This window comes from Typopeltis vanoorti, chromosome 5 (genome assembly GCF_054136105.1).
Source record: "Typopeltis vanoorti isolate ZY-2024b chromosome 5, IOZ_Tvanoo_1.0, whole genome shotgun sequence".
NCBI classification, from domain to species: domain Eukaryota; kingdom Metazoa; phylum Arthropoda; class Arachnida; order Uropygi; family Thelyphonidae; genus Typopeltis; species Typopeltis vanoorti.
Genome location: NC_143553.1, coordinates 128,627,201 through 128,654,725, shown reverse-complemented (window position 1 = coordinate 128,654,725; position 27,525 = coordinate 128,627,201). Strand labels below are relative to the sequence as shown.

Sequence of the window (27,525 nt, the reverse complement as noted above, 5' to 3'; positions counted from 1 at the left end):
ATATGATAGAATGTGTTATGTGTAGATTGACTAGTGTTAAAGATTTGTGAATGATTAAGAGTCCTAAGGTATTTTTGCATGTCTATTATATTGCACAAGATATTTAAATGGCATATTTGTGTGTTAGTGCAAATAACGGAATAGTGTGAATTAAGTAATTATGTATCCTAAGAATTGAATGCCTAATGTAATGTATAAAATAATTGAAATGTCACAAGTATGTGTTAGCAGTGAATGATTTGTTAATCTACTTCAGTATGAATAATCAGATAGTGTGAATTGATCTAATTTGTTCACATCAGGTGAATTTATGAATTAATGTGTATGGCGGCATAATCACAAATAGCCATATTGCTTGTAATAATTTAATGTTAGTTTATAAGTATTTTAGTTTAGTATTTGAATTGTACCATGTTTAGAAACTTAATAAACCTTTTGTTCAGTGATAAAAGAGTTGTCTGATGTTGCTAATCCAATGCACCGCTTAAAATCATCGTACCTAATCACGCGGGAAAATTTAATGTTGAGGAAAGAGATTAAGAGTCACGACTGCAATAATATTTAAATACTAAGAGATATATTCGAGATTGACTTTCTCCCTATTTATGACAACATAAATGGTGCAGTTGATAACCACTTGAAAATAATGTACTTAGTCACGCGGAAAATTTAAGTTGAGAATCGAGTTAAGTGTCACGACTGCAATAGTTACACTTTCAGATATATTTGAGTTCTTTCTCCTTGTTTATGTATGTAATATCCTAAACTAAATATCCCAAAAGGCGCAGTATAAATACAAATATTAGGGGTACTACAGGGAGCAATAACTTAGATATTGGTATAAGTTTTGGTAAAATCTCGGGCATAGAAGTTAGAAGAATATAGATAAAAGGAATTTGTAAGATTAGAGTAGAAATCATAAATTGGGACACAACACGATCATGTGTAACCTAAGAGCAACAGCTTATCCAGGTTACGATATGCATAAAGTTACAAAAATTTATGTAATTCATTTTCATTATATACATATATGTACATTCATATAATATACATATTACATATTATTATAATATAATTACATAATAAAATCACAGGAGACATGCTAATATCTGCAGAGAATGTTGCATGACAATCAATTTATTAGGAACAAAATAAAGCAGTTAAATAGCATTAAAATTTTTACGTTTTACACATGACTGTATCTTTGAATACAAATATGCTAAAAACCAATAATTTATACAATTATTTTGAACAGAGATTCCTCATTTCTGTGGGAAAATAAATACTCTTTGATTAGAGTTTTGTATTTGTTTGAGCTAGTTTCATTTCTTATTGTTAAAGGTAGTGTGTTGAATACTTTTGGCACTAAATAAGTATAATTGCTTCTTTATTTGCTTTTGGAACTATATATTTTAGACCCTTATGTCTACTAAGAAAACCATCTTGTTTGATATTTACGTATTCGTTGTTGAAACTACCATTGTTTTTTATGAATAATAGTCCCTGTAGACGTATAAATATCTAAGGGATAGTATGTTTAGTATGGTGTATTTATTACACATTGCGGTATCCTTATATTTATTTCTAGTTAAGATTTTAATTATTTTATGCTGAGTTGAGACTAAAGGCTTCAGCGTAGTGTGATAGATTCCTCCCCAAATTAATATACCATATTGTAGTGCCCTTTGAATCCAGGCAGAATATAATATTTTTAGCATATTTAAATTTAAGAATCTGTTTAGGTAGTAAAGTCTGTTTAACATAATCCTTACTTTATTTATGACATTGGTAATATGTGGTTTCCAGCTTAAACTACTATCAATTTTTAATCCCGAGTAAGTTATTACACTGACTTTTTCTATTTTCTCGTAGATGCAATTTGAATTTGTCCTGCAATTCCAATCATGCAAAATTAATTGGCAGTGAAGTTCATTTTGCCAGTTGTATTTCGCAAGTTAAATTTTACATATGTTTTTGAGACATTCAGACTGAGTTTGTTTGACTGGAACCAATTTGTTACTTTCAAAAGATCAGCATTCACGATGGTTTTCATTTTTCGGCTGTGTCTGTAGAGAAATTAGTACTGTATCATCTGCAAAAGTATTTATTTTACTGTTTAGTTTAAGATTGCAGAATCATTAATATAAATATTAAATAAAGTTGGTCCCAAGGCAGATCCTTGTGGTACACCGCAATCTACTGTTTTTGGAGCTGCTTTAACTGTTGTTTATTTTTATAATTTGTGATCTAGCATTTAAGTAATTTTTGAACCAGTTTAGGGCAGTACCTCGTATTCCTATGACTTCTATTTTTTTTTATTAAAATTTCATGTGATACAGAGTCAAAAGCTTTGTGTATATCTAGAAATACTGCTAATGTTAGTTTATGTTCATCAAGGGAAATATAAACTGTGTTTGTGAAGTTCGGTAAAGCATGTTCTGTGCTAAACTTTTGCCTGAACCCAAATTGATTCTTTGAAAAGAAGTTGTTTTTGTCCAAAAATTTCACGAGTCTAATTTTTACCAATTTCTCTGATATTTTTGAAAAGACCAGTAGAGGGAGATCGGTCTGTAATTTTTCAAATTATTGTTGTTTCCCCTTTTTGTAAATAGGTATAACTACGGCTTTCTTAAAATCTGATGGAAACGTGCTGATGATCAGTGATAAGTTAAAAATGTACATTAGGGGTTCATTAATGTACATTTGGCATTCTTTCATAATGCTTATGTTAATACTATCGTATCCTGAAGTTTTGGTTGCTTTTAGGCTAGCTATAACACTTTTGATTTCGTTTTCACAAGTGTGGAAAAGATATATGGAGTTATCAAGTCTCTTGAGAGTGCAATTCTGAGTGGTGGGTTTAGCATTTTTCAGAATGGTTTCACTGACAGTGTCAAAATGATTATAGAATTCTTCAGCTAATCCCCTGTCTCCATTTTCTCTATTCCTATCGATATCTTTAAGTATGGGGAGGTTTTGTTTTTGTGTATCTTCGCCGATTAATTTATTCATTGTTTTCTGGGGTTTCCTTGGCATTTTAGGAATTCATTTCTGTAGTATTCGTTTTTACTTTCTTTTAATTTATGATGTGTCAGATTTCTATAGTACTTGAAACTGTGTTTATAATGTTGATTGTGCAGGTATTTTTTTTAAACTTTTTATACACGTTTTCTCTAATTTTTATGTAGTGTCTGATTTCCTGTGTAATCCAGGGCATTGTTTCTTTCATTTTGTCTATTATTTTAACTTTAATCGAGTCTTGTATTTTATTGTTCAATATTGCAATAAATTTATGATACGAGGTATCAATATTTGTTTCTGTTGTTATATCTTCTCAGGAGACAGTGCTTAAGTTATGTTCCAATACTCTGGAGTCAACTGTTGTGTAGGGAATGTTTTCGGTTGTACTATCTCTGTGCTGTAGATGCAAATGCACTTTAATACTGATTGGAAAGTGATCTGCGAGAGGTTGGCGCAGAACTGCTGCTTGGATTTTGTTTCCACTTAAAGTTCTCCTGAATATATGATCTAGACACGTTCTACCACCATTGAATTCTCTCATTGGGACATTAGTATATATTGTTCGAGTACATGCATGGCAAGTAGATCTAAATATTCTTGAGCAGATCTGCTATTCCTTAGCAGGTTAATATTCGTATCCCCAATTATGAGAACATTGTCACTTCTGATCTCATCTAGACTACAAAGTTGGACTCTATGTAACAATGCGACCTATATACAGCCATTATATATATATTATGATGATCTAAATATAAATTGACATTTTCAGCTGTTTTCATTTTTATCTTAGTAATGTTATTAACAGATATGGAATTTCAGATAAAGATAATTACTCCTCCAAATTTGTTATAATTTCTACATTGATAATAATTTTTAAATCCACTTAATTGGTACAAATCAATTTCTTCGTCTTTAACCCAGATTTCTGTTAATATCAGAACATCTAGTTGATAGTTTAAATTGTCTAGTAGTAATTCAATGTGCTCTAATTTATCTTGAATACTTCTTATATTTATATGCAAAATTTTCAAGGTACTTACAGTGTCTGAGGATAAAAAGTTTCTTAATTCTACTGAATCATGACAAATTACACATTTATGAAAAGTGACATCACAGTTATTATTCTCATCTGTCATTTTTGTTCGTAATTAGTTATTACTCTTGCTGTTTTCTCAGAGTTTAGACAAGTCTTCTTCGCATCTGATTCGCCATATTTTAGATTATTATTATTATTATTACCACGGGCTACTCCAGGAGTCCTTAGACTCATCGAGGGAGGCCCTAAACATCATGTTTACACAGCTGTTCAACATTCTCACAGTATCTATCATACCTTGCCTTGAACTCACTCACTGTCATAGCACCCACAACAGACTCTGGCAGCTTATTCCACTCATTTACCACTCTAAAAGTAAAGAACCCAGCTCTAACACCCCTGCTAACCACGCTCTTGCCCAGCTTCCATGGGTGTCCCCTAGTTCTCCCACCACCAGTCCTGATCTCAAAAATATCATCTGAATTAATCCTATAGAATCCTTTTAGCAATTTGAATGTCTCAATCATATCTCCCCTTTTTCGCCTATCAACTAGTTTCTGCAACCCACAAATCTTCAACCTATTCTCATATGGTGCATTCCATAGACCTGCTATCATCTTAGTCACTCGCCTCTGGATCCTCTCAACCTCCTCCCCATCAAGAAGGAACCGAGGTGACCAAATCTGGGCACAGTAGTCGAGATGAGGTCTTATCAGGGCTCGGTACAGAGGTACAATAACTTGTTTTTCTCTGCTCGTCAAGGTATTTTTCAACAACCAAGTGAGTTGATGAGCTGATTTAGCTACTTTCGCAATGTGCCCCCTAAACTTAATCTCCCTATTCACCAACACTCCCAAGTCCCTGGCCTCATCAATCTCTTGAAGTACAGTTCCACCAATGTGGTATACTGCTGCTAATCTTTTCACTCCGAAATGCATAACCTTACATTTTGTCACATTAAATTGACATCCATTCTCCTTAGTCCAGAACTCCAATCTATCTAAGTCATCTTGCAAGACTTTGACATCTTCTGCATTCACTATCGCCCTACCCAACTTTGCATCATCAGCGAACAAATGAACTGTCCCACTTAGACCATTCCCTATATCGTTAATGAACAGATTAAACAGCAGTGGTCCAAGAACAGAACCCTGTGGCACACCACTAGTCACAGGCCGTTTTTTGGACTCTACTCCTGAATAAACTACTCTTTGATATCTCTCCATCAACCACCCAGCTGTCCATCTCACCAACCCTATATCCATTCCTATATGTTGTAGTTTACGGATTAGAATTCCATGTGGTATCCTGTCAAACGCCTTTGCCAGGTCCAGCAGTATCACTGTAAACCCATTTCCCTTATCCAGTTCAGCCATCACCTTGTTATAAAACTTGAGCAAGTTACTGAGGCATGATCTACCCTTCACAAAGCCATGCTGTCCTCTGTACAGTATCTCATTTTCATCAATCCATTCCTGTATTTTTCCTTTGACTACTTTCTCCAAGACCTTGACAACGACTCCTGATATGAGAAGAGATGTATCATCTCTTCTCATGAAAAGTTTGACCCAGAGATATTTGTAGTTGACTTCTTTACATTTCTTGGCAATAAATAGTAGGTGTTTTAGGTTTCCAGTCAAGTGCTTGTTTAAATATATTTTACTATCCTTAAAACTGTCACATATATCAGTTGTACTTAGTCTATATTTGATACTTTTGTTTCCGTCCAGCCATTTGTCTCTGATCGTTTTACTTTTAAATTTTATAATGATAGGCATTGGTCTCTTTTTCTGCCCACTAGGAACACGATGTATAGCCTCAATATCATCTTCATTATAGCTGACCTTGATTTTACATGCAATTTTCTTTGCTATTTCATGCACATTTTCACGTGGGTCATGAGGAACACCAATAATTTCTAGGTTTGAGCTAATTGCCTGTTGATTCAAGTCATCCACTGTTTCATGAATTATTTTCAGCTCCCTACGCAGCCCCATATTTGCGTTTTCTAGTTCATAGTTCTTTGTTTTAAGTTCCTTAATTTCTTGTGTTAGACCAGCAATGATACTCAGAAAGGCATCTATTTTGTTCGAGGTATATTCAGTCGAACTTCTTAAGTCGTTGATGTTTTGTTTTTAATTCTTTTATTAATCCCGTTAAATCCGTTATACATATATTGTCTGGGTTACTAATCTCTGGAATGCACGAGTCATCATCCCTGAGAGAAGTTGCTGGCGGGCATTGGCAAGCACTGAAATGGTGTCCGCTGTGCAACAAAGAGTTGAAACACTGAGTAGGTCTTTGTGTTTGCCGAATTTGCAAGAAGCGCATTTTTTTTAGATTGGCTTTCGCTGAGACCAGCACAATAAAAATTATAACTATCCATATTAGGAGTTATGGACTTTACAACCGTGTTATAAATAACTCTTTTAATTTCCCGACGTTTCGATCTTCAGTTCATATTAAGATCATTATCTGGAGCATATACAAATATACAGGACAAGCTGAGTTACATTACATACAGCAAGATAGAGAAACAGATAATGATCTTAATATGATCTTCAGTTCATATTAAGATCATTATCTGGAGCATATACAAATATACAGGACAAGCTGAGTTACATTACATACAGCAAGATAGAGAAACAATGATTCGATCATAGGTTATTCTACTGGCATGACCTCTAGTGGAAAAAAAAATTATTATTTAGAAACTACATCAAGCTAAATTCTATTTATGATAACATGAATAAACATTCTTTCTTATAGATAGTTTTCTTTCAGTAACAATGATGTCCTATTTTTAGTATTACAATTGTTATTTTTGATTTAGGATTCTGGATTAACTATTTTACTTTTATTAATTTTTATATGGAACATTTTGAGCAACATGCTTTAGATTCCTCTCCTTTAAAACCCAAAGTCTGGCTTAGATACGTTGACGATGGTTTCGCGATCTGGTCCCATGGCCGTCAGACTCTAGACACATTCCTTAGCCACCTAAACAAACAACATAAACACATATAGCTCACAATTGAAATTGAAAAACAGAACACACTTCCGTTTCTAGATACATTTATCACACATCTTCCTTCTGGCAATCTTTCCTTCACTGTATACCGGAAATCAACACATACTGGCCAATATATATACATAAACTCCTACCACCACCACCCAACACAAAAACTAGGTGTCATTAATACTCTAAAAAACAGGGCTCTGAAGATCTGCTCCAGTGAACATGCACTGAAAGACAAATTTAAAGTCATCAGCAATACTTTTCAAAAAAATGGGTACAGCCAAAACAGTATTAACAAAATTCTCTACAAGACCTCAATAAAAAACAAAGACAAACCAGACTACAATAAAACTATAACCATTCCTTACATTAAAGGGACATCAGATAAACAGAATACTACAAAAATACAACCTCAAAGCCACCTTTAAACCTCCTGCAAAATTAAAAAGCTTACTCAACTCATCCAAAGACCCACTCCCTCTGCTGGCCCACCCTGGAGTACACCATATTTATTGCACCTGTAACATACCTTATATAGGGGAAACAGGATACACAGTTCCTATCAGACAAAAAGAACATAAGCGACACATTAAATATAATAATTATGGTGAAGCTGGCCTTTCTCATCATGCTCTGTGAACATTGTACATAGAATTGACTGGAAAAGCACTAGTTGTCTACATCACACCAGAACTTGGTATGAATGCAAATTTAAGGAAGCCTGTGAGATTATTATCGACCACCTCACTCTGAACAATAATGATGATCTAAAAAATCCCAAACCTATGGAAGGCATATATTCGATCCACGGAACCTTCCTCTCTAAGAGTAACTATAAACAGGACTATAGATAATCCAGGATCCTAAATCAAAAATAACAATTGTAATGCTAAAAATAGGACATCATTGCTACTGAAAGAAAACTATCTATAAGAAAGGATGTTTTCACTAGAGGTCATGCCAGTAGAATAATCTATGATCAAATCATTGTTTCTCTAGCTTGGTGTATGTAATGTAACTCAGCTTGTCCTGTATATTTGTATATGCTCCAGATGATGATCTTAATATGACGATCAAAACATCGGGAAATTAAAAGAGTTATTTATAATACAGTTGTAAAGTCCATAATTTCTAATATGAGTGCTGTTCACCATGCAACACTAAAAGAAAAAATGATAACTTCTTTTTCACTTATCTCCACACTTCATAATAGATGTAACATCAATATATGTCTCTTTTCAAACTTTGCAGCGGATTCCCATTATGTTAGAGTTTAGTGCTAAGCGTTAAACCTATTTGTTCTAGGTACTCATCTTGTATACTAGCCCAATGGCGACCATCGAATAAAACAGCAGGTTGGATAGGCAATTTTTTAAAACTACTTGCAGAGTTTAACTTTCATATAACAGCATTACAATACCTACTAGAGTGAGTTACACTTTAAGAATTACAATAACACATTTTGAAATAGAATACTAATTAAAACATTGTTTACTATGGAGCACTTTCACAGAACTATAAGGCACTGTGCCACCAAGCAGTGCTACTTGTATTGGGTGTCCCAAAATTCACGCAAGATTTAAATTTAGCGCCATTTGTGCAGTAAAGTGTTGCCAACGAGAAAAAAAAGAAAGCGTGACTGCTGACAGTTCAGGGTTATTAAAAATGGAGCGCTACATGAAAGAACAACGCATTTTCATTGTTGAGCAATATTTTAAAAATAATGAAGGTTTGGCAGCTACAGTTCGCAATTTTCGTACAAAATCATCTTCAGCGATGAGGCTCATTTTCATCTTGATGGCTTCGTTAATCGACAAAATTGTCGCATTTGGGGTTCAGAAAATCCACGAGTGATTGTTGAGAAACAAATGCATCCACAACGTGTCTGTTTGGTGTGGATTTTGGACTGGAGGCATCATCGGTCCATTCTTCTTCAAAAATGCAGCTGGTAAGGCAGTAACAGTTAATGGTGCTCGCTATCGCAACATGATAATCCAGTTTTTTGTGCCTAAATTGCAAGATATAGATGTAGGCGACATGTGGTTTCAACAAGACAGTGCCACATGTCATACAGCCCAAGAAACAATTCAATTACTGCATGAGTCATTTCCTGGTCGTGTAATTTCCCATTTTGGTGATCAGAATTGGCCGCCCAGATCATGTGACTTAACGCTGTTGGACTTTTTTCTTTGGGATTTTTTGAAGTCTAAGGTTTATGCCAACAAGCCCGCGACCACCCACGCCTTGAAGGAGGAAATTGAGCGCTGTATCAACAAAATTCAGCCACGTTTATGCAAAACGGTCATGGAAAATTTTGACAAAAGAGTGCGTATGTGCCAGCAAAGCCGTGGAGGCCATTTATCCGATATGCTATTCCATGCATAACTCTATACTGTATACTTTATGAATCAATAAGAAATTACAATTTTTAATTAAAAACCTGTGTTTTCTATCAAAATTACTTCTTGCGTGAATTTTGGGACACCCTGTATATAGAGGCTGTTGACTTCGTGTCATATTGCCTCAGTATCCCAAAATGCATAGAACACTACATCTTTCAGATATGTATGTTTCCATCTATTATGGAAAGAGCATAGACTCAGACCATTTTCAACATTTATTGAGGTTTCAGAAGGGAGCTAAATCAATACATAAGCCATGTAAATGCAGCAGAATGGTCTCACAGTATGTTATTAGAAATGCTTTAAATAAGAGTGAGAGTTGTAAGTTTTTTGGTTGGTCAGAACATATTTTACAATAAATTATATTCTTATTTTAATCTTAAGGATTAAAGTGCTCATGAGCTCACTAAAGTTCAAAACCAATCTGGGGTATTGACTCATTCTACTGCGCATGGCAGTATATATACATTCAAAAAGAGGTTGTGCCGTATATTATGGGATACCGAAGAAACTTCATGTAGTCAGTATCGTCTATTAACAGTAAGTATTGGGTTGGCAGATAAGTTCGTTTAGTTTTTCAGAGTGGAATGAAACACATTTTATTTAATATATATATAATACATACTAGTCAGTTATATATTGACTCTCTTTATCAATGACCTCTTGCCATCTGTCCACCAACTTCATTATGCCACGTTCATAAAACTCCTGAGGTTTACAGGCGAAAAACTGATCCAGGTGTCTTTTGACAGCCTCCTCATTAGCGAAGGTTTTCCCGTTTAGAGAATTCTGCAACGATTGGAATAAATGGTAATCGGAAGGTGCCAAGTCCGGTGAATATGTAGGATGTGGCAAAACATCCCAGCCAAGACGTAACAATTTACTCTGGGTTGTTAACGGTGTGTCGGGTCTGGCATTATCGTGGTGAAAGACAACTCTTTTCCGATTTGCCAATTCATGACATTTTGTGCTAATTGCACAGGCCAGTCGTGTTAACTGTTAGCAATAGACAGTGGAATCAATTGTTCTGCTTGACGGTAACACCTCATAGTGGACAACACCTTTATAATCCCACCACACAGAGAGCATGATCTTCTTTGGGTGCAATCCCTCTTTTGAGGTTGTTTGTGGCGGTTAGCTCTTGTGCCCACACGATCTTTTATGTACCACGTTATCGTACACGACCCATTTTTCATCTCTCGTAATCATCGACTTCAAAAATGGGTCGTTTTCTTGGCGACATTGCAGCGAATCACAGATGGAAATGCAAGCAGTCATATTGGCCTCAGTTAATTCATGCGGCACCCAAACATTGAGTTTTGAAACATATCCCAGCTTGTGCAAATGGTTTTCAATGCTTGTATGGGATATGTTCAGTACTGCAGCAATCTCCTGCACTGTTTGTGATGGATTTTTGTTGATGATATCCTTCACAACACTCGAATCAACCTCGGTCGGGCGACCGGTGCGAGGTGCATCACTGACGTCAAAATCTCCTGAATGGAATTTGGCATACGCATTCTGTTAAGGCAGCATCCCCCACATACGCTGCATATTTTTTTATGGGCCTCTGCAGTTTGCCTTTTTTGAAATAAAAAATATGCCGGTAATGTACATTATTTCCTTCCATTTCTAGAAATGTGTTTTACACACACACACACAACTGAAGTAGGCTGAACGAAAATTCACTGAAAAGTTATGTGAAATGTCTTTCAACTGCACAATAGCGACAGGCAAAACGACGTAAACTTGTACTAAAGCATAAACCGAACGAACTTATTTGCCAACCCAGTAGCTTAGTTGTGAAGATATTTCTTGTCAAATATAATTTACTTTCTGTCTACTAAAAAATAAAAAAATCTTGCTACAGCTACTTCTCATCTGGATTATTTTAATAATATGTGATATACCATTTTGTTGCTTGTAGAAGGATTTCTGCATTGATTTAGCTCTGTATTTCCACAGATCTTGCACCACTAAGGAAACCTCAGTCAAGGTAAATCTGGTCTGGATAGTGACCCTTCCCATAACACATGGCAGTATACATGTCTGAAGCAGGCAGGGTTCTACATTATGGAATGATAAGGCAATTTGATGTAAAGTGTATACTTCTGTATGCAAGTGACTTAGTCATAAAGGTACTTCACATCAAAATTGTTTGCTTACTGTATTCAGAATTGTATGACCTCAAAGAGACCTTCTCCTTACTTCTTGACTCCCTAGAGGAGCCTGAATAATAATAACTTATGAAAATTAGTTCAAAAAGCACTCATCATAACTTCTTTAACCATAAGAAACAGATGCATTAAAGAAAGTAATTTAATTACTGATTCTCCTTCTGTCCTGTCAAGTCATCTCCATCCAGGAGGTTGACTATTGTGACTCACTACCTGAGATCCATAATATGCAGTAGAAAAATAAGATGGTGAGACTCTAATCTCTTCCATCTCGCAGTTAGTATCCTATGTCTGTTGATATGTGTGTTCAGGACTGGAATACAGAAACTTCTGTATGAGACCGACCAACTCGCCATTTGATTGAAAACACCTGATAACAATTCCTCTCTCTCTCTCTCTCACTCATCATAGACAGGATTCAAACCTAGGTATTTCCAACTGACGGGCTCGTCTGTACCAACTAAGCTATGGAGGCTCCACTGATTCTAATTAAATTTCACGTATTCTCCAAGATTATATATATATATATATATATATATATATATATATATATATATTAATATTTTTGTAATGCTCATTAAGAGTATTTAAATTAAAAAATAAAAAAGGTTCCAATAATTGATATGCCTGACCAGAAATCAACCAAAATCTTGTCCAATTTAAACTGCATAAAGAAATTTTTTAAGATATGAAGCAGCTACCCTCTGCTCTCTTCTTCACAATGGTGATAAATTGATTATATTAAGTATACAGTTAATTTCTTACAGAAAACTTGATGGCATGCAAGATGACAAATTATAAATACTGTCTGTAATCCTGTCTTGTAGTTTCTAATAATAAGTAAAATATGTATATATACTTGAATATATATGTATTTTGTTATTTTTCAGTCTGCCAGCAATGTAGTGGCATCTCCTAAGTGTCCTGCACAAAAAAAGAAAGAAAACATAAAATATGCAGCATGGGCAGGGCAACAGATAACAAAGAAATATCAGGTATTTTTCGTTATTACTTTATATATAACGTACTGATCTGAACTGATACCACTAATGCTCACTAGACAGACACCATTAAGACTAATTTGCTTGCTGTAACCAAAAACATCTTATGCTTATAACCAACTTTTACGGTCTCTACAAGTTACACTTTGATTGGAAAGACAGGATTTGATTCTCACCTGAGCCATGAAGAACATACATAAACATATATTTGTGTTTTTTTGCCAGCAAAGGTTGGTCGATTGGTAGAAACTCTGCTACTAATGGCGCACGAAAAAAGTTGAGCAAGTTTGAGCATGGTTAGTAGTTTGAAGGAGTTCGATGCTGTTGGCACACTCTCCCTCGATGAGTCTTTGGCCTCCCCGGAGGTGTCACATAATACTAATAATAAGTTTTTCATTTGAAAAGCCCTTATACATGTTCATTAGTTATTTTCATTATGTCTTTCTCATATTGATAATAACATAACAAGTCATTCTCAATATGAAAAGTCATATTGAGAATTGGTCCTCATATTGAGGTGGCAAGTTTTTCCTCCTGAAGCTTTGATGTTTCAGGTTCATCCCATAAACCACTATGCAAACCAACCAGAAAACACACACAATTAAAAGACCATATGCTGGGTTGATAAATTAAATTAACCAATGTTATCTACTATGTATCTGTTTCACAAATAATGAATTGGCCAATTAACACTACTGAAATACTTTTCTTGACTGTGTTTCTATTATTTTTCTAAATAATATAATAAATCTAAAGTAATTTGACAAATTTCTCTATATACAAAACTTGATTTTAATTTCTGTTTTGATTTGGGATTGTGTGATGTGAAGCAGTATTTTAAATCACTAAGGCCTTTTGTTTCATGATTTAAAAAAAAAATATATATATATATATATATATATATATATATGGGAATAAATTTTTAACTTGGGTATATTGTATATTAGGATAACCAAGCAATTTTATATGCTTGGTTATTTTAGCACCTAATCCCAAGTATGCAAACAATTAAGTTTGCGCCTGAAACAAAGTTCAAGTCTAAAGATGGTACAACACCAGGGCAGCTCATTGTAAAGGTGGGTAAAGCTTTGATCACTATTCTTAGTATTTTCCCATAATGTAAAGCACATCTCACTAGAAGATGTATACTGCAATGCATTATGGGTGGGGTCACTACCCAGACCGGTTTCAACCTTTTTTGAGGTCTCCTCAGTGAGTAGCTAGACCCTAAATACCAAGGTTTTAGTAATACAAAGCCTTATCAACTTTACCTATATAAGTTGCAACAAGGTGTATTAAGTTTTAATAAAAATCTCTGGAGGAGATATTGATGGGAATAAATTTTTAACTTGGGTATATTGTATATTAGGATAACCAAGCAATTTTATATGCTTGGTTATTTTAGCACCTAATCCCAAGTATGCAAACAATTAAGTTTGCGCCTGAAACAAAGTTCAAGTCTAAAGATGGTACAACACCAGGGCAGCTCATTGTAAAGGTGGGTAAAGCTTTGATCACTATTCTTAGTATTGCAACTTATATAGGTAAAGTTGATAAGGCTTTGTATTACTAAAACCTTGGTATTTAGGGTCTAGCTACTCACTGAGGAGACCTCAAAAAAGGTTGAAACCGGTCTGGGTAGTGACCCCACCCATAATGCATTGCAGTATACATCTTCTAGTGAGATGTGCTTTACATTATGGGAAAATACTAAGAATAGTGATCAAAGCTTTACCCACCTTTACAATGAGCTGCCCTGGTGTTGTACCATCTTTAGACTTGAACTTTGTTTCAGGCGCAAACTTAATTGTTTGCATACTTGGGATTAGGTGCTAAAATAACCAAGCATATAAAATTGCTTGGTTATCCTAATATATATATATATATATATATCATCATCAAATTCCTGCCATGTACCCTCAAGGGGTGTACAGGATATGATAGTACTACATGAAAAATTTACATCATTACTAACTTCCTATCTACAATTTTCCTCCAAATCAGTCTGTTACTTGTCAAGACCCCAACATTATCAGATCTTATATTTCTATCCTCTAAGGCACTTTGTACCGTATCAATCCACCTATGTCTTGGTCTTCCTCTGGGTTGTTTTCCTGCTAACTTGGCAGAGAACACTTGTTTTGCTAATCTTTCCTTGCCCATTCTGTTTAAGTGACCATACCACCTGAGATTAGCTCTCCTAACACATTCCTGGATGCTGACAATGTCAAGTTCTTTCCTAATATAATCGTTTTTAATATGATATTGCCATTGATGTCATCTGTTCACGCCGCTAATCTTTCTCAGGACTCTCATATCTGCAGTCTCTAGTCTTTGGTCAAGTGTTTTACTTCTGACCCAGCTCTCAGATCCATAAGTTAAAACTGGTTTGAACACTGTCTTGTATACAGCTAATTTAGTGTTCCGACTAATTTCTCTCTTATTCCATATGAATTTATTCAATTGATTTCCTACCATACCAGCTTTGTTGATTCTGTTGTCTATTTCCATATTTAATTTATCATCTTCACTAAAAATCGTGCCTAAGTAACTGAAATGTTTTACTTGTTTCACAGGTTCTCCATTCACAACACAGTTGACATTTTCAGTGATTCTTCCTATTTTCATTGTCTTTGTCTTTTTATTGCTGACCTTCATACCATATCTATTGCAACAGTTATTCAATTTAGTCAGAGAATCTTGCAGACTTGTAGCTGATTTATTTAGAAGTATAACATCGTCCGCATAAAGCAAACAGCTGACATTAACATCTCCAATTTTGATATCATGTTTAGTACCACTTTCCTTCATAATGTGATCCATATAGATAATGAATAACAGAGGGGATAATGTACATCCTTGTCTCACCAGATTTAACATTAAACCATCTTCCTGTACTTCCTTCAATTCTAACTGCTGACTTACAACTCAAATAAAAACTAAGTATTGCTTGATATAATGCCCCATTGACACCATATAACTGTAACATATTGAATAGCTTCTCTCTTGGCACCTTGTCATATGCCTTTTCCAAATCGACAAAACTTAAATACAGATCTTTGTATTCCCATGATTTCTCCACTATTTGTCGTAAAGTGAAGATCTAATCCTGACAACCTCTATTTGACCTGAATCCAGCTTTTTCTTCACCAAGCTTTTCTTCCGCAATTCTTCTCAACCGTTTCTCAAGTATACTTGCATAAATCTTACAGGAACACTCAGTTGGAATATACCTCTGTAATTCTCACATTCAGTTTTATTGATTGTATATGAATCTCAATTACATTACATATTTTATTATCTTAAAGTGATCAAATATAGTGGGAAAACATAAACTCCAGTGATTTCTGTTTACTCAAATATCTTGGGAAATGGTGTTTTGGAATAGTTGGATTTTTACAAAATTTTTGGAATAGTTTGGATCATTATTCATTATGACAAAACTAGTGCTCGTAGTAGCGTCATGGATTTTATTTTTAAAAAAATTTAAAAAAATTTTATTTAAAAAAAAAATCCAGTATATTTATATATATATAATTTATGTATTTTTTTTATATTGTTTACCATCTTTATTACCAGTAATAGTATACCAAAGTGTAATACAACATGAATGGAATGAATATATAAAAAATTAAAGAAAGAAATCATGACTTTGCATGGGAAGTTGGAATAGTTTTAACAATTGGGGGAAAAAAATTTTTTTTCCTTCTTTTTCAGGATTAGATGCAGATATTGCTGTCATGAAATACATATTTTCACCAGTCAGTTTTTGAATTTGATGCAGATTAACAAATCATCACAATGTTCATTCAGAATGCCAATTTTTATACAAATTGTTGTTTGCTCATATCATCAAATTGCTTATATGTACCTGCAAGGGTATTTAGGATACTATGATAGAACTACATGAAAAAGTCTACATTAATTCAGTGACTTCTTGTTTTCCACCAAAATAGCTTATCTGTCAGGAATCCAATATTATCAAATCTAATGTTTGTCTTTTAAGGCACTTCTATCAATGTATGTCTTAGCACTGTATCATATGAATACCACCCACAAAAAAGATTTATAAAGCATATAATCCATTAGTTATTAATTATATATATATATATATATGTTTATGTTTTCACATAGTTTGGAAACCCTGCTCTAGAGACTAAATAGGGAAATTTTGCAACCCACTTCTGGCCTCTAGTAATCAGGGCAATGGTCTCTCAGCTGGTGATGAAATTAATCTTCCACCCAAAGACAATCACTAATATCCATGCCCATGTCTGGATTCAAACCCACATTTTATTGGTTGGAGAGTGGGTATGTTAGCCATTCATCCAGCAATGGTAGCATATTTCCATGATTTCTCAAGTATTTGTTTTAAAGTGAAAATCTGATCCTGACAATGTCTATTTGGCCTGAAATGAACTTGTTCTTCTCCAAGGTTTTTTAGCCTCTTTTCACATATGCTTGCATAATCTTACCTGGATTACTGCAATAGGAAATTCCTCTGTAATTCCCATTCAGTTTTTAATAAATTCATTGGCTCCACTGAATTATGCATTGCAAACTTGTAAAGCTTTTATACCTCCATATGTTATCATTTCCTGTCAAATTTCATCTACTGCAGCCTTTTTATATTTCAAATGTTTCATGGCTTTTGCTACCTCCAGTATTGACATGTATTCAGTATTGCATTTCATATGAATATTTTCATATCACCTTTACCATATCTGATTTCTTTTACAAACATACTTCTCTATTTCTAAACTTTTTCAATAGCCTCCAGAACATTTCGTCACCTTCCTGATATTTATCTTCTGTATTCATTGATCTCCTTACTTTCTAGGAACTTTTGATATTCTCTGATTTGTATGCTATTGCAAAGCACTTTAGCCATTGCCAGTAACTGAAGAAGTTTTTTTTTAATACAGAGGCCATTTAAGCAACCAAGTGCAACACTTTTTAAGTATATACTGACTTTAAATTGAATTTGCTGACATTTATAAAACTTAGACTTAGACTTGTTTGTATGAAATTCACCACGAGTAGATTTCTTGAAGAATAGATAATCATGTTTTAACTCGTATGTTTTTTTATTTTTACTAGATGTATTTCCTCAAATGTTTCACTGTCTATATGGCTAAGAGCATCTTCAGGAGGTTTCTTAACATAATTAAAAAGCTGGCAAAAAAAAAAAAAAAAAAATGTTTTCCAACAGCCACTAATATCTGTAAATTGAAAAGACTGGAATGATAGTTTAATCCCAAGTATCATTAGGCACATTGCTTTCAGTCTCGACATTGTTGTGTAAACTCTGTGATTGCTAGCATAGGAGAGGTTTTCAAAGTTATGCATAGTAATTAATGACTTCCAAATGTTAAAGGATCATTTCTTGGTTTCTATTTAGCATGCCTTCTGAGTAAATCACCTTGAATAACCTATCAAAGGAATTCTCTTCTAAGGTCATGGAGGATGCTTTCCAATTTATTGTGTGTTGTTCTTTGAGGATGTGTACTAAAAGTGTGCTTTTTTCTTTCCTTTTGTTTTCAACTTTATTTATATGTTCTTTGCTGCAGATTTCAAAACCTCTTCCAGTTTGACCTACATATATCTCTTCACAATACAATCTTGTATACACTTAGATGTTTATAAAATGGAACTTTGTCTTTAGGAGAGCATAGAAAGTTTGTAAGGTGTTGACTGGTTTTTGAAGGCTGTTCTGATGTTGACTGCCTTTAATGTTTTGGCTATATTTCTTGATGTATTGCCAGTCTATGGTATCCATACCATAGGTTGAAGATGCTTTTATAATTAATTTCTGGGTTATCATGGGATGGTTGGTCAGAAAATAAAAGTTTCTTTAGTACCTTTTTGAGTAGCCATTTTGGAGGAACTGATTAAATAGAATTATAGAGAAGACAGCTAACGCAACGAAAAAGGAAAAGTTGGTCCTTGTTGGAGATCTAAACAGCAGAGTAGGAAATGATTCCCAGAGATATAAGGATGTTTGGGGGAAATTTGGAGAAAAGAGCAAAGATAATCATAATGGTAAGTGTCTGCTAGACTTCTGCTCAGGACATGGACTAGTTATTACTAACAGCACATTCCAGCATAAAGATGTGCACAGATTCACATGGAGAGAAGATGCAAGGAATAAGAAAAATCTCATTGACTATGTTATTGTCGACAGTGATGTTTTCCCACTAGTTCAAGACACAAGAGTATACAGAAGATTTGAAATAGGAAGAGATCACCATTTAGCGTTGAGCAGATAAAATTGAATTTCGTATTGAAAAGAGAGGTGTGTAAGAAAGTTTAGAAACGAATCAAAGTTGAACAGCTATCAGATGTGAACTGTAGACTCAAATAGATACACAAACATTATTCAAGAAAAACTGAAAGAGTTCAAAAACAAGAACCAAACCTTGGAGATTCATTGGCCAACCCTAAAGAAAACTTTGATTGATTCAGCCAGAGAGGCATGTGGTGAGGTAATCTGCATAGATAGAAAAATCAGAACTCCATGGTGGACTCGAGAAGTTACAGAGGCCATGAAGGAAAAGAAGAAAGCATATTGAATGTTCCTGTCTGGTACACTAGTGGCCAAAATTGTGGAAACCTTTTGGGAAAAGTGTATTTCTGAGGTTTAATGGCTCATAACAGCACTTTTTATTGAGTAATACCATAAAATTATATATCAATGGAAAGATAATTTAATCAAGAATATAATGCAATAACTTTTATGAAGGATTTTTTTATTAGAACAGCAGTTATAAAGAAGAAAAGTGAAACATATAGAAAAAATGAGATATGCAAAAATTCTCACAATGTGAGTTAATACTTAGTTGGATAACCTTTAGTGTTAATTACGGCCTTACAACACCTTCCTGTGGAGTGAACCAAGTTTTTTAGTTCTTCAGCTGTTATAATGTGAAACCATTGTTTAAAATTATTGTTTCTATTAATTGGGTTTTATTGGTGGGTTGCTTCTGACTAACAAGTTTCTTTAGTCGGCTCCATAGATTTTCGATTGGGTTAAGGGCTGGGCTATTCCCAGACTATTCCAGCAGTGGAATATGATTATCTTGAAACCACTTTTTACACACAGCAGCAACATGGCATGAAGCTGAATCCTGTTGAAATATAAATGCTTCGTTATCTTGGAAAAGATCACGTGCGGAAGGCTTCAGTTTGGGTTCAAGTATTTTATTTATGTATTTTTGGGCATTTATATTCCCATTAATCACGCAAATTCTGCCCACACCTATTGATGTCATACAACCCCAGATCATAACACTAAGTGGATGTTTCACGGTAGGTGTAATGCAATCGGGATGCAAATCTTCTCCAATTCTTCTCCTTACATATTTTATGCCATCACAACCAAACAGGGAGAAATTGGTCTCATCACTCCGAATAACACTGTCCCATTGTTCTGCTGTCTATTTAACATGGGTTTTAGCCATTTTAGATAAAAATGGCTTTTTTTCATGGAATTCTAGCATTTAGACCAAATTCCTGCAGTCTGCGCCGAACAGTCCTTGCACTCAACTTCACATTGAATTGTGCCATTTCATCTTGTATACACCTAGATGATTTTCTTCTGTCAAGTAGGCACAGTCTCTCAATTCTTCTATCATCACTTGCTGTTGTCACTTTTTCCTGCCTTTACCAGTCTGGTTTTGTAGTGACTGAGTCTCCTTATACCTCTTCAAAAATTTAGAAATGCCACCTTTGGTTCAGTTTCCACCAATTTTTCTTCTAATTTCTTCATAACTGTAGCCTTGTTCATTTAATAGTACCATTTTACATCGCTTTCTGGGTGACCAGTCAATCTTTGCGCCATTTCTTTAATTTTATTACGTTTTACAAGCTCACTAAATGAAAGAACACAAAAAAAACCAACCAACTTGATAGCAATCACATACACACTGACAAATGTCCTCATCTCAACTCCAATACATGATATCAATAGCTGAATCCTACTGTGACCTTATTGCCAAAACAAGATGACATCTGATTGGCTCTCTAAACACTCATGCTCATTGGCTACATTCAAATGAAGGAAAGCTACTTCATATCAACCTAAGCAAGTTGTGCTTCTTTTTTCTGGTTATTTGGCTATAACTTCTCATAGAATACAGATAATGAACAAACTTTGTTGCATAGTTTCTTGATTAAATTATCTTTCAATTGATATATAATTTTATGGTATTACACAAAAAAAAAAGTGGTGGTACGAGCCATCAAATCTCAAAAATACACTTTTTCCAAAAGGTTTCCACAATTTTGGCCACTAGTGTAAGTCACCTTGTGCTCTTAGGGAATACAGAGAAAAATGTAAGAAAGCGAAGCATTGTGTAAAATTAGCTAAACAAAAGTCAAGGGAAGACTTTGGTAAGAACATTTGAAATAAATATCAGGAAGGTGGTAAAATATTCTGGAGGCTATTGAAAAAGCTCAGAAATGAAGGAAGGAGTACTATAGAAGCATTTAGAGATGATAAGGGGGGGGGGGCATAAAAACTGAGGATAAAGATATCCTTGATGTGTGGAGCAATTACTTTGAAAGATTGCTAAATGAAATGAGCATTGACAACATGGTGTTAGAAAACACTTAACAGGAATTCCATCTGGAATATACAGTAAAATCTCGTAACTGGCAAAACCACTTTCGAAGGTCTAAATTTAAGCCTGTCAGATAAGAAAAATATGCAATGGGCTTGCATTCTGGCAAGATTTGCTGAGCAATGTTCATCTATGTCCTCACATGATGTTATGAAACTTCATTGCATACACAGTGAATTTTTAAAGCTCCGGTGACAATCTTGTAAGCAGGCAGACATTCGAAGTTATGTTATATCATCACACTAAGAAATTCACAACAACTTTCATGTGATAATACGTACTGTAATTTTTAAATGCTGTTTAAATTTGATTTTGTGAAATGTAAAATTATGTGTACGTGTTTTAAATTTTAAAAAATCCGCATGATTTTTGATGTTATTTATTTAATTATGGTCAGCAGATCGAAAAATATGACCAACAAACTTTGCATGCTACAATTTCTACACATGGCATCATAAAACATGAACAGGTAAGTTCTCGAAATATATATTCAATTATCCAGCAAAATCTCGTATCCTGAATCAGCAAAGTCCCATTGTTGCCGGTTAAGAGAGATTTTACTGTATATATATCTGTACTTGAAGCTGAAAAAGCTATCACAAACCTGAAATGTCGGAAAGCAGCTAGAATTGATGATATTCGACCAAAAATGCTCAAATATGGAAATATGAAACTTTTACAGTGGCTACACTTGATAATTCAGAAGGCCTGTTCAATGGGTCAAATTCCAGATGATTGGAATAAATCACTCATAGTACCCATCTATTAAAAAGGGAATGAAACTGAATGTGAGAATTACAGAGGAAATTCTCTACTGAGTGTTCCTGGTAAGATTTATGCAAGTATTCTTGAGAAACAGCTAAGAAAAATTATGGAAGAGAAGCTTGGAGAAGAACAAGCTTGAGTTCAGATTAAACAGAGGTGGTCAGGATCAGATTTTTACTTTAAGACAACTAGTTGAGAAATCATGAGAATATAACAAGGATCTGTATTTAAGTATCATAGATCTGAAAAGGCATATGACAAGATGCCAAGAGGAAAGCTGTTCAAAACACTCCAGTTACTTGGTGTAAATGGGACATTATATCAAGCAATGCTTAGTCTTTATTTGAGTTGTAAATCAACAGTTAAAATTGAAAGAGGCACAGGAAGATAGTTTGAAGTTAAATCAGGTGTGAGACAAGGATGTACATTATCCACTCTGTTATTCATCATCTATATGGATCATATTATGAAGGAAAGCAGCATTAAACCTGAAATCAAAATTGAAGATGTTAATCTCAGCTATTTATGTAGATGATGTTATACGCCTAAATAAATAGGACCTTTCTGCAGAATTTCCTGACCAAATTGAATAACTGCTGTAATAAATTTGCTAAAAAAAAGCCCATATAAGGATTCCCCTTGTCACGACGAGAATCGAACCCAGGTCTTTTCCAATCAAAGGGTGCAATGTTCCACTATTCTTACAATTGCGCTATGGCAGCTATTATATGATCGGATCTAAGATCTTTAATTGTGTGTCCTCTATTACATATTGCCTAAGATACATTGCTGTCCAAAACAAGGAAGAACATAATCCAGGAGAAAGCAGGGTACCAATGGAGTTAGGGCATTATGCCAGGACTATTGTTGTGTAATTAATGCAGGGTGTCCACATTGGACTTCCCTAGTTTCAACATGGGAGGTCCAACGTGGACACCCTGTATTATAGGAAATGAATTTGAAAGAAAATATTCAGTTGCTGCTGATGATGAAAAATTAGATAACCGAGCAGTATTCATGGCAGGGTAGAAACTTGCAGAAAAATTTTAAATAAGGTGACATTATGGTTAGTTTAATGTGGAAAAGTATAAAGTTCTGCATTTTGGAATAAAAGGATTACAAGCTATGTCCTATATTGATATTCTCTATCATGAAATTTATAAAGAAAAGAGAAGACTATCTTGGAAACGAACGACTCATATCATTTACTTGATTTTATAGGCTTTCATACTTTGGGCTTTTCTGAAAAAAAAAAAAAAAAAAAATCATTGTTTAATTATAAACTATTGTTTTGTTTACCTTTATTTATTTCTTTTTATGTGGCTTCCATCCACGAAAGATATAGGTAAACCTGTGGTATACGTTCGTACCTGTGGGTGAACTAAGGTTTTTTTTTTTTACATAGTGAAAACCTTACTCTAGAAATCAAACACTCAACTTTTTCAAGCCACTTCAGGCCTCCAATAAGCAGAGTGGTGGTCTTACACAGGATGATGATGTTTATCTCCTATGTAAAACATGACTATGGCCAAATTGCATTGTTGAGAATGTAATCCCTATTTTTAACATTACATCTTTGGGAAAATAAATTTCTACTATACTAGTTTTCACTTTGAGTGTGCATGCGTGCTAGGAATGAATTAACTCATAAAGTCGGGAACTGCATATGCATGGGTGTTGTTATATGATTTGATCTTTTGGAATACTGCATATGAATTATTTATTCATTCTATGATGAATGTTAATATAAAGTATTTATATATTATAGTGATACTTTATTCTAATTATTTACTATTAACATTAACATGTTCAGGAACGACTGTGTGATGATTCCCAACTCAAATCTTTAGAAGGAATGCTAGGGATGCTTCAACTGGCAGTAGCTAATTGACAACAAAAAAGGATTTAATTCTATCATTTCAAGCAGAATGTTAAAAATTGTGGTCCATATCGTTCTATTTTTCCCATTCTTTTGTGTATATGATCTGTAATAAATTTGCTATACTGGTAATTCTGTATAAAGAAAACTCAGTAATGTATAATTTGTTTAATATTTTAATTATGTATAATTTATATTAAAGTTATTGGTTAAAATTATTTTATTTTTTCCTCATGAATACTTTATCTCAAGTTGAATTTTTGACATTCCTTTGTTGGGTGTGTGTGCAGATTTTCATATTTTTACACATGCACATATAGAATGTATAATTACAAAGTAAGCAAACCTATGTATTTATTTTCGAGTAGTATTTAGCAATTATTTTCACTTAACTTGAAAGCATGATTTCGTCACTTTGGTATTGGATGTCATGAGTTTACTGGACTTATGTTTGAATACAAATACCAGTTCATCTGATTTATGTTTGGACATACTTGGAGAATAGTAATTTAAATAATTTATCTATTGTTGTCTTATTATTATCCTGTATTTGTCTTTTTTTAAATGACTTAAAAAAAAAGCTATAGAGAAAGAAGTTAGAATTGTAAGATAATTCATTGCTTGTATTTAAGTGGTCAAGACATTGTAAAACAAAATTCACATAGAACATTCACCTGCTTCTGTGCTTCTTACTAATTGTTAATGTTTTTGTGAACTGTACTGAACATCATAAGTCAGTTTTATAATTGAAAATTTTGTGTTTTCCTGTAACTAGCATTAAATTTTTGGAGAAAGGATGAACTATTAATCCTTTCATCTGTTAAAATATTTGAATACAGAGATGAATCTCATTGTTATTTCTGATTTGAACATATTTTTCAAAAGTGTGGATTTGACAATTTGAGTTTAGTCAGGTGTGAACTAAGAGTTGTTTGCACATCCCTGTTTCCAGTGTACTACCTTTTATTTGTACCTGTAAATTGTCAATATCATACAAAATGAGTTTGAGTTGTGTGCACTTTATTTAATCTTGATACTCTCATACTGATTAAAAGTACTGTTGAAATTTTTTCCATAAATTTTCTGCCTTAAAAAAAACTTTTCATTTTTTTATAATATGGTGTGCATTTTGAATTTATTTTTATATTATTCCAGAAGATCATTGGATTAGTATTACTTTCTTAAATGCATGCATTCCTAAATGGCATTACTTTACCATTTAGGAATGTGCACTGTTTTTCCAAATTGAAAATAATTAGTTGCAAAAAAATAAAATAAAAATAAAAATATCCTTCTGCAAGCTCATCAGTATGTCGAAAATTAAGCTTTTCATACTGCTTTGTTTCGAAAAATCAAATATATCAGATAAAAAAAAATGATTAGTCCTTATGCCTAAAGTAAATGAGTAACTTTAAACGCATTAAAACTGTAAAGTTTAATATTTATTTGTGATATTTTTGTCATTTAATTATTTGAAGAGGAAAAAATGTAAAATTTTATATATAAAATAGAACTTATAAATTTTTAAAAATCAGTTTAATGTGTTTGCTTTTCAGTGTTTTCAGTTTTCTACACTTGTAAGTATAAAACATTCATATATGTTGTCCTACCTTTTCAGCAATGATAAGGATAAAATATGCTACAAAAGCAAATTATTAGAATTCAAAACTCGTTTGAATGATTTTGATTGATATTTGCTTGTTTAGTTCTATGAATCATTGATCAGTACTATATGAGGATTTCAGCATTTAATATCATGTATACTCTTCTTGATATACAATAGGGCAAAGTCAAATGAATATTCCGGTTGTGTTATGAATTGTTAGATTAGCAACTGTATTTTTGTTAAGATGGTTGACTGGCATGGGGAGGGGATAATTGAGATTGAGGATAATATCCTCAATCTCAATTAGGTGAACATTTTACCTCATTATTAAAAGTGTTTTTTATAGTTTACTTTTATGATGTTGATGTAATTACTCTATAAACTAAAATAATAATTGACAATGAGCACCCTATGCATTCTTTGTAATCAAAATTCTCCATCACTGATACTAGTTTGCTGTAGAACTTCATAATTCATTCAGCAGTTGAATACGTTTAACATGCTTACTCAAAGCTTGAGTTATTCTTATATCAGTATCATTTTATAAGTATTATGCTAGAAAAGTTCCATGAAGCACAGTAATTTATCTTTCTACAGAAACATAAGTTATCATTTACTGAATTATATTAAAATTCATCACTTATAATTTATTTTGATTAATATATTTTTTTTTATTGTTTCATTCACATCCTCAGTACAGTTTAATTGATGGAATAATAGCACAAGGCATAAATAACTGAAGGATCAATAGATGTGACATCAATATTTTAATAGATTCTGTGAAGTCCTGAAGTCTTACTAGTCTTTGTAGGACTAGTAAGGTTCTCTCTCTCCCTCCCCTGGGGAAAAAAAATGAATTAGCATTGATTAGGCATGTTAAATGAGCATGAAATACTGCTTACATAATAGGAATATGCATAATCCATATCTGTTGAGATTTGGACAGTGTATAGTAATGATTAACAACTTTCTTTATACCATATAACCATCTGAGGAATTATCCTTCTGTGGGACTTTACCATTTCTTTACCATCGAACATTTGGGTGGGTGAATGTGATATCATGCTCCACAAGTCCTGACTCTTTGGCATACGATACTTGATATTACGTGATACGTTGATGTGTGGAATTTTTACTAGGGCAGAAAGGATTTATACTTGGAGGATAAATTACTTAAATGAATTTGGTGTTAGCTGCTTGGTGAAATCGATAGTGAAGGAGTAAACATTAGAGTAGTCATGGAAAACGAGGTATAATAGGGTGGATACATGAGATCTTGAACACATCAAGAAATCAAGACTGTTATGACAGAGAAAAGGAGGATAGTATGGAAGTAATAATCTTGAGAATTGTGAGACTTTGTCAGACAAGAAAACCAGTTTGCAGCAGTGGGATAAAAGTTTGGTTTATGAATCGCCTCAGACTGCTTATTTGAACAAGTCAGGTATAAAGAGTTAAGTGACTATCATCAATCTCATTGTAGATTAATGCATGTTCACTAATACAAGAAGTACCAGGAATTGAAAAAAAAATTTTTTTAGCATTAATAAGTGAAATTTGTTGATGCTAAATGAAATTAAAAGTGTAAAATCGGGAAAACTACAGCTTATTGTGGGATAGGTGAAAACAATCCTAAGTTTAAGCATTCGTGCACTGAGTGATATGAGAGTGGAATGATCAAAAAATTCTTAATGTAGGTTCTGAGATCTCATTCAAAACAGGATAGTCATAAAAAATGCAAGGGTAGTTGTGAACATCAGGAGATAATGCAGTAACTTTAAAAGCATATGAAATTTTTGCAGAATGTCAGAACCTACTACTCCCAGTCATCTTTCATTCCTTCTGCCTCAATTCTGTGGAACAGCCTCCCTCATGAAGCATTTCCAAAGGACTACAATCTCCAACAGTTCAAGAAGAATATCAACAGATTATTGTATGTCTGACACTATCCACGCACAGCATTTGTTTGCTATATGCTCTGGTGCCTTTTGTGTGAGG

The 27,525-nt window shown here is 33.7% G+C and overlaps 1 protein-coding gene across 1 annotated transcript in view; it reads left to right on the top strand.

Annotated features, from left to right (window-relative positions):
- The window catches only part of LOC150106808 (ER membrane protein complex subunit 2-like), a 166,848-nt gene extending 141,391 nt beyond the window's left edge, over positions 1–25,457 (top strand). The window contains exons 8-9 of the mRNA XM_090393485.1: positions 12,546–12,650; positions 23,856–25,457. Of these exons, the coding sequence (XP_090249611.1) occupies positions 12,546–12,650; positions 23,856–23,933 (183 nt within the window). The 3' untranslated portion in view covers positions 23,934–25,457. The remainder of the gene's footprint in view (positions 1–12,545; positions 12,651–23,855) is intronic.
- Positions 25,458–27,525: the final 2,068 nt, after the last annotated feature.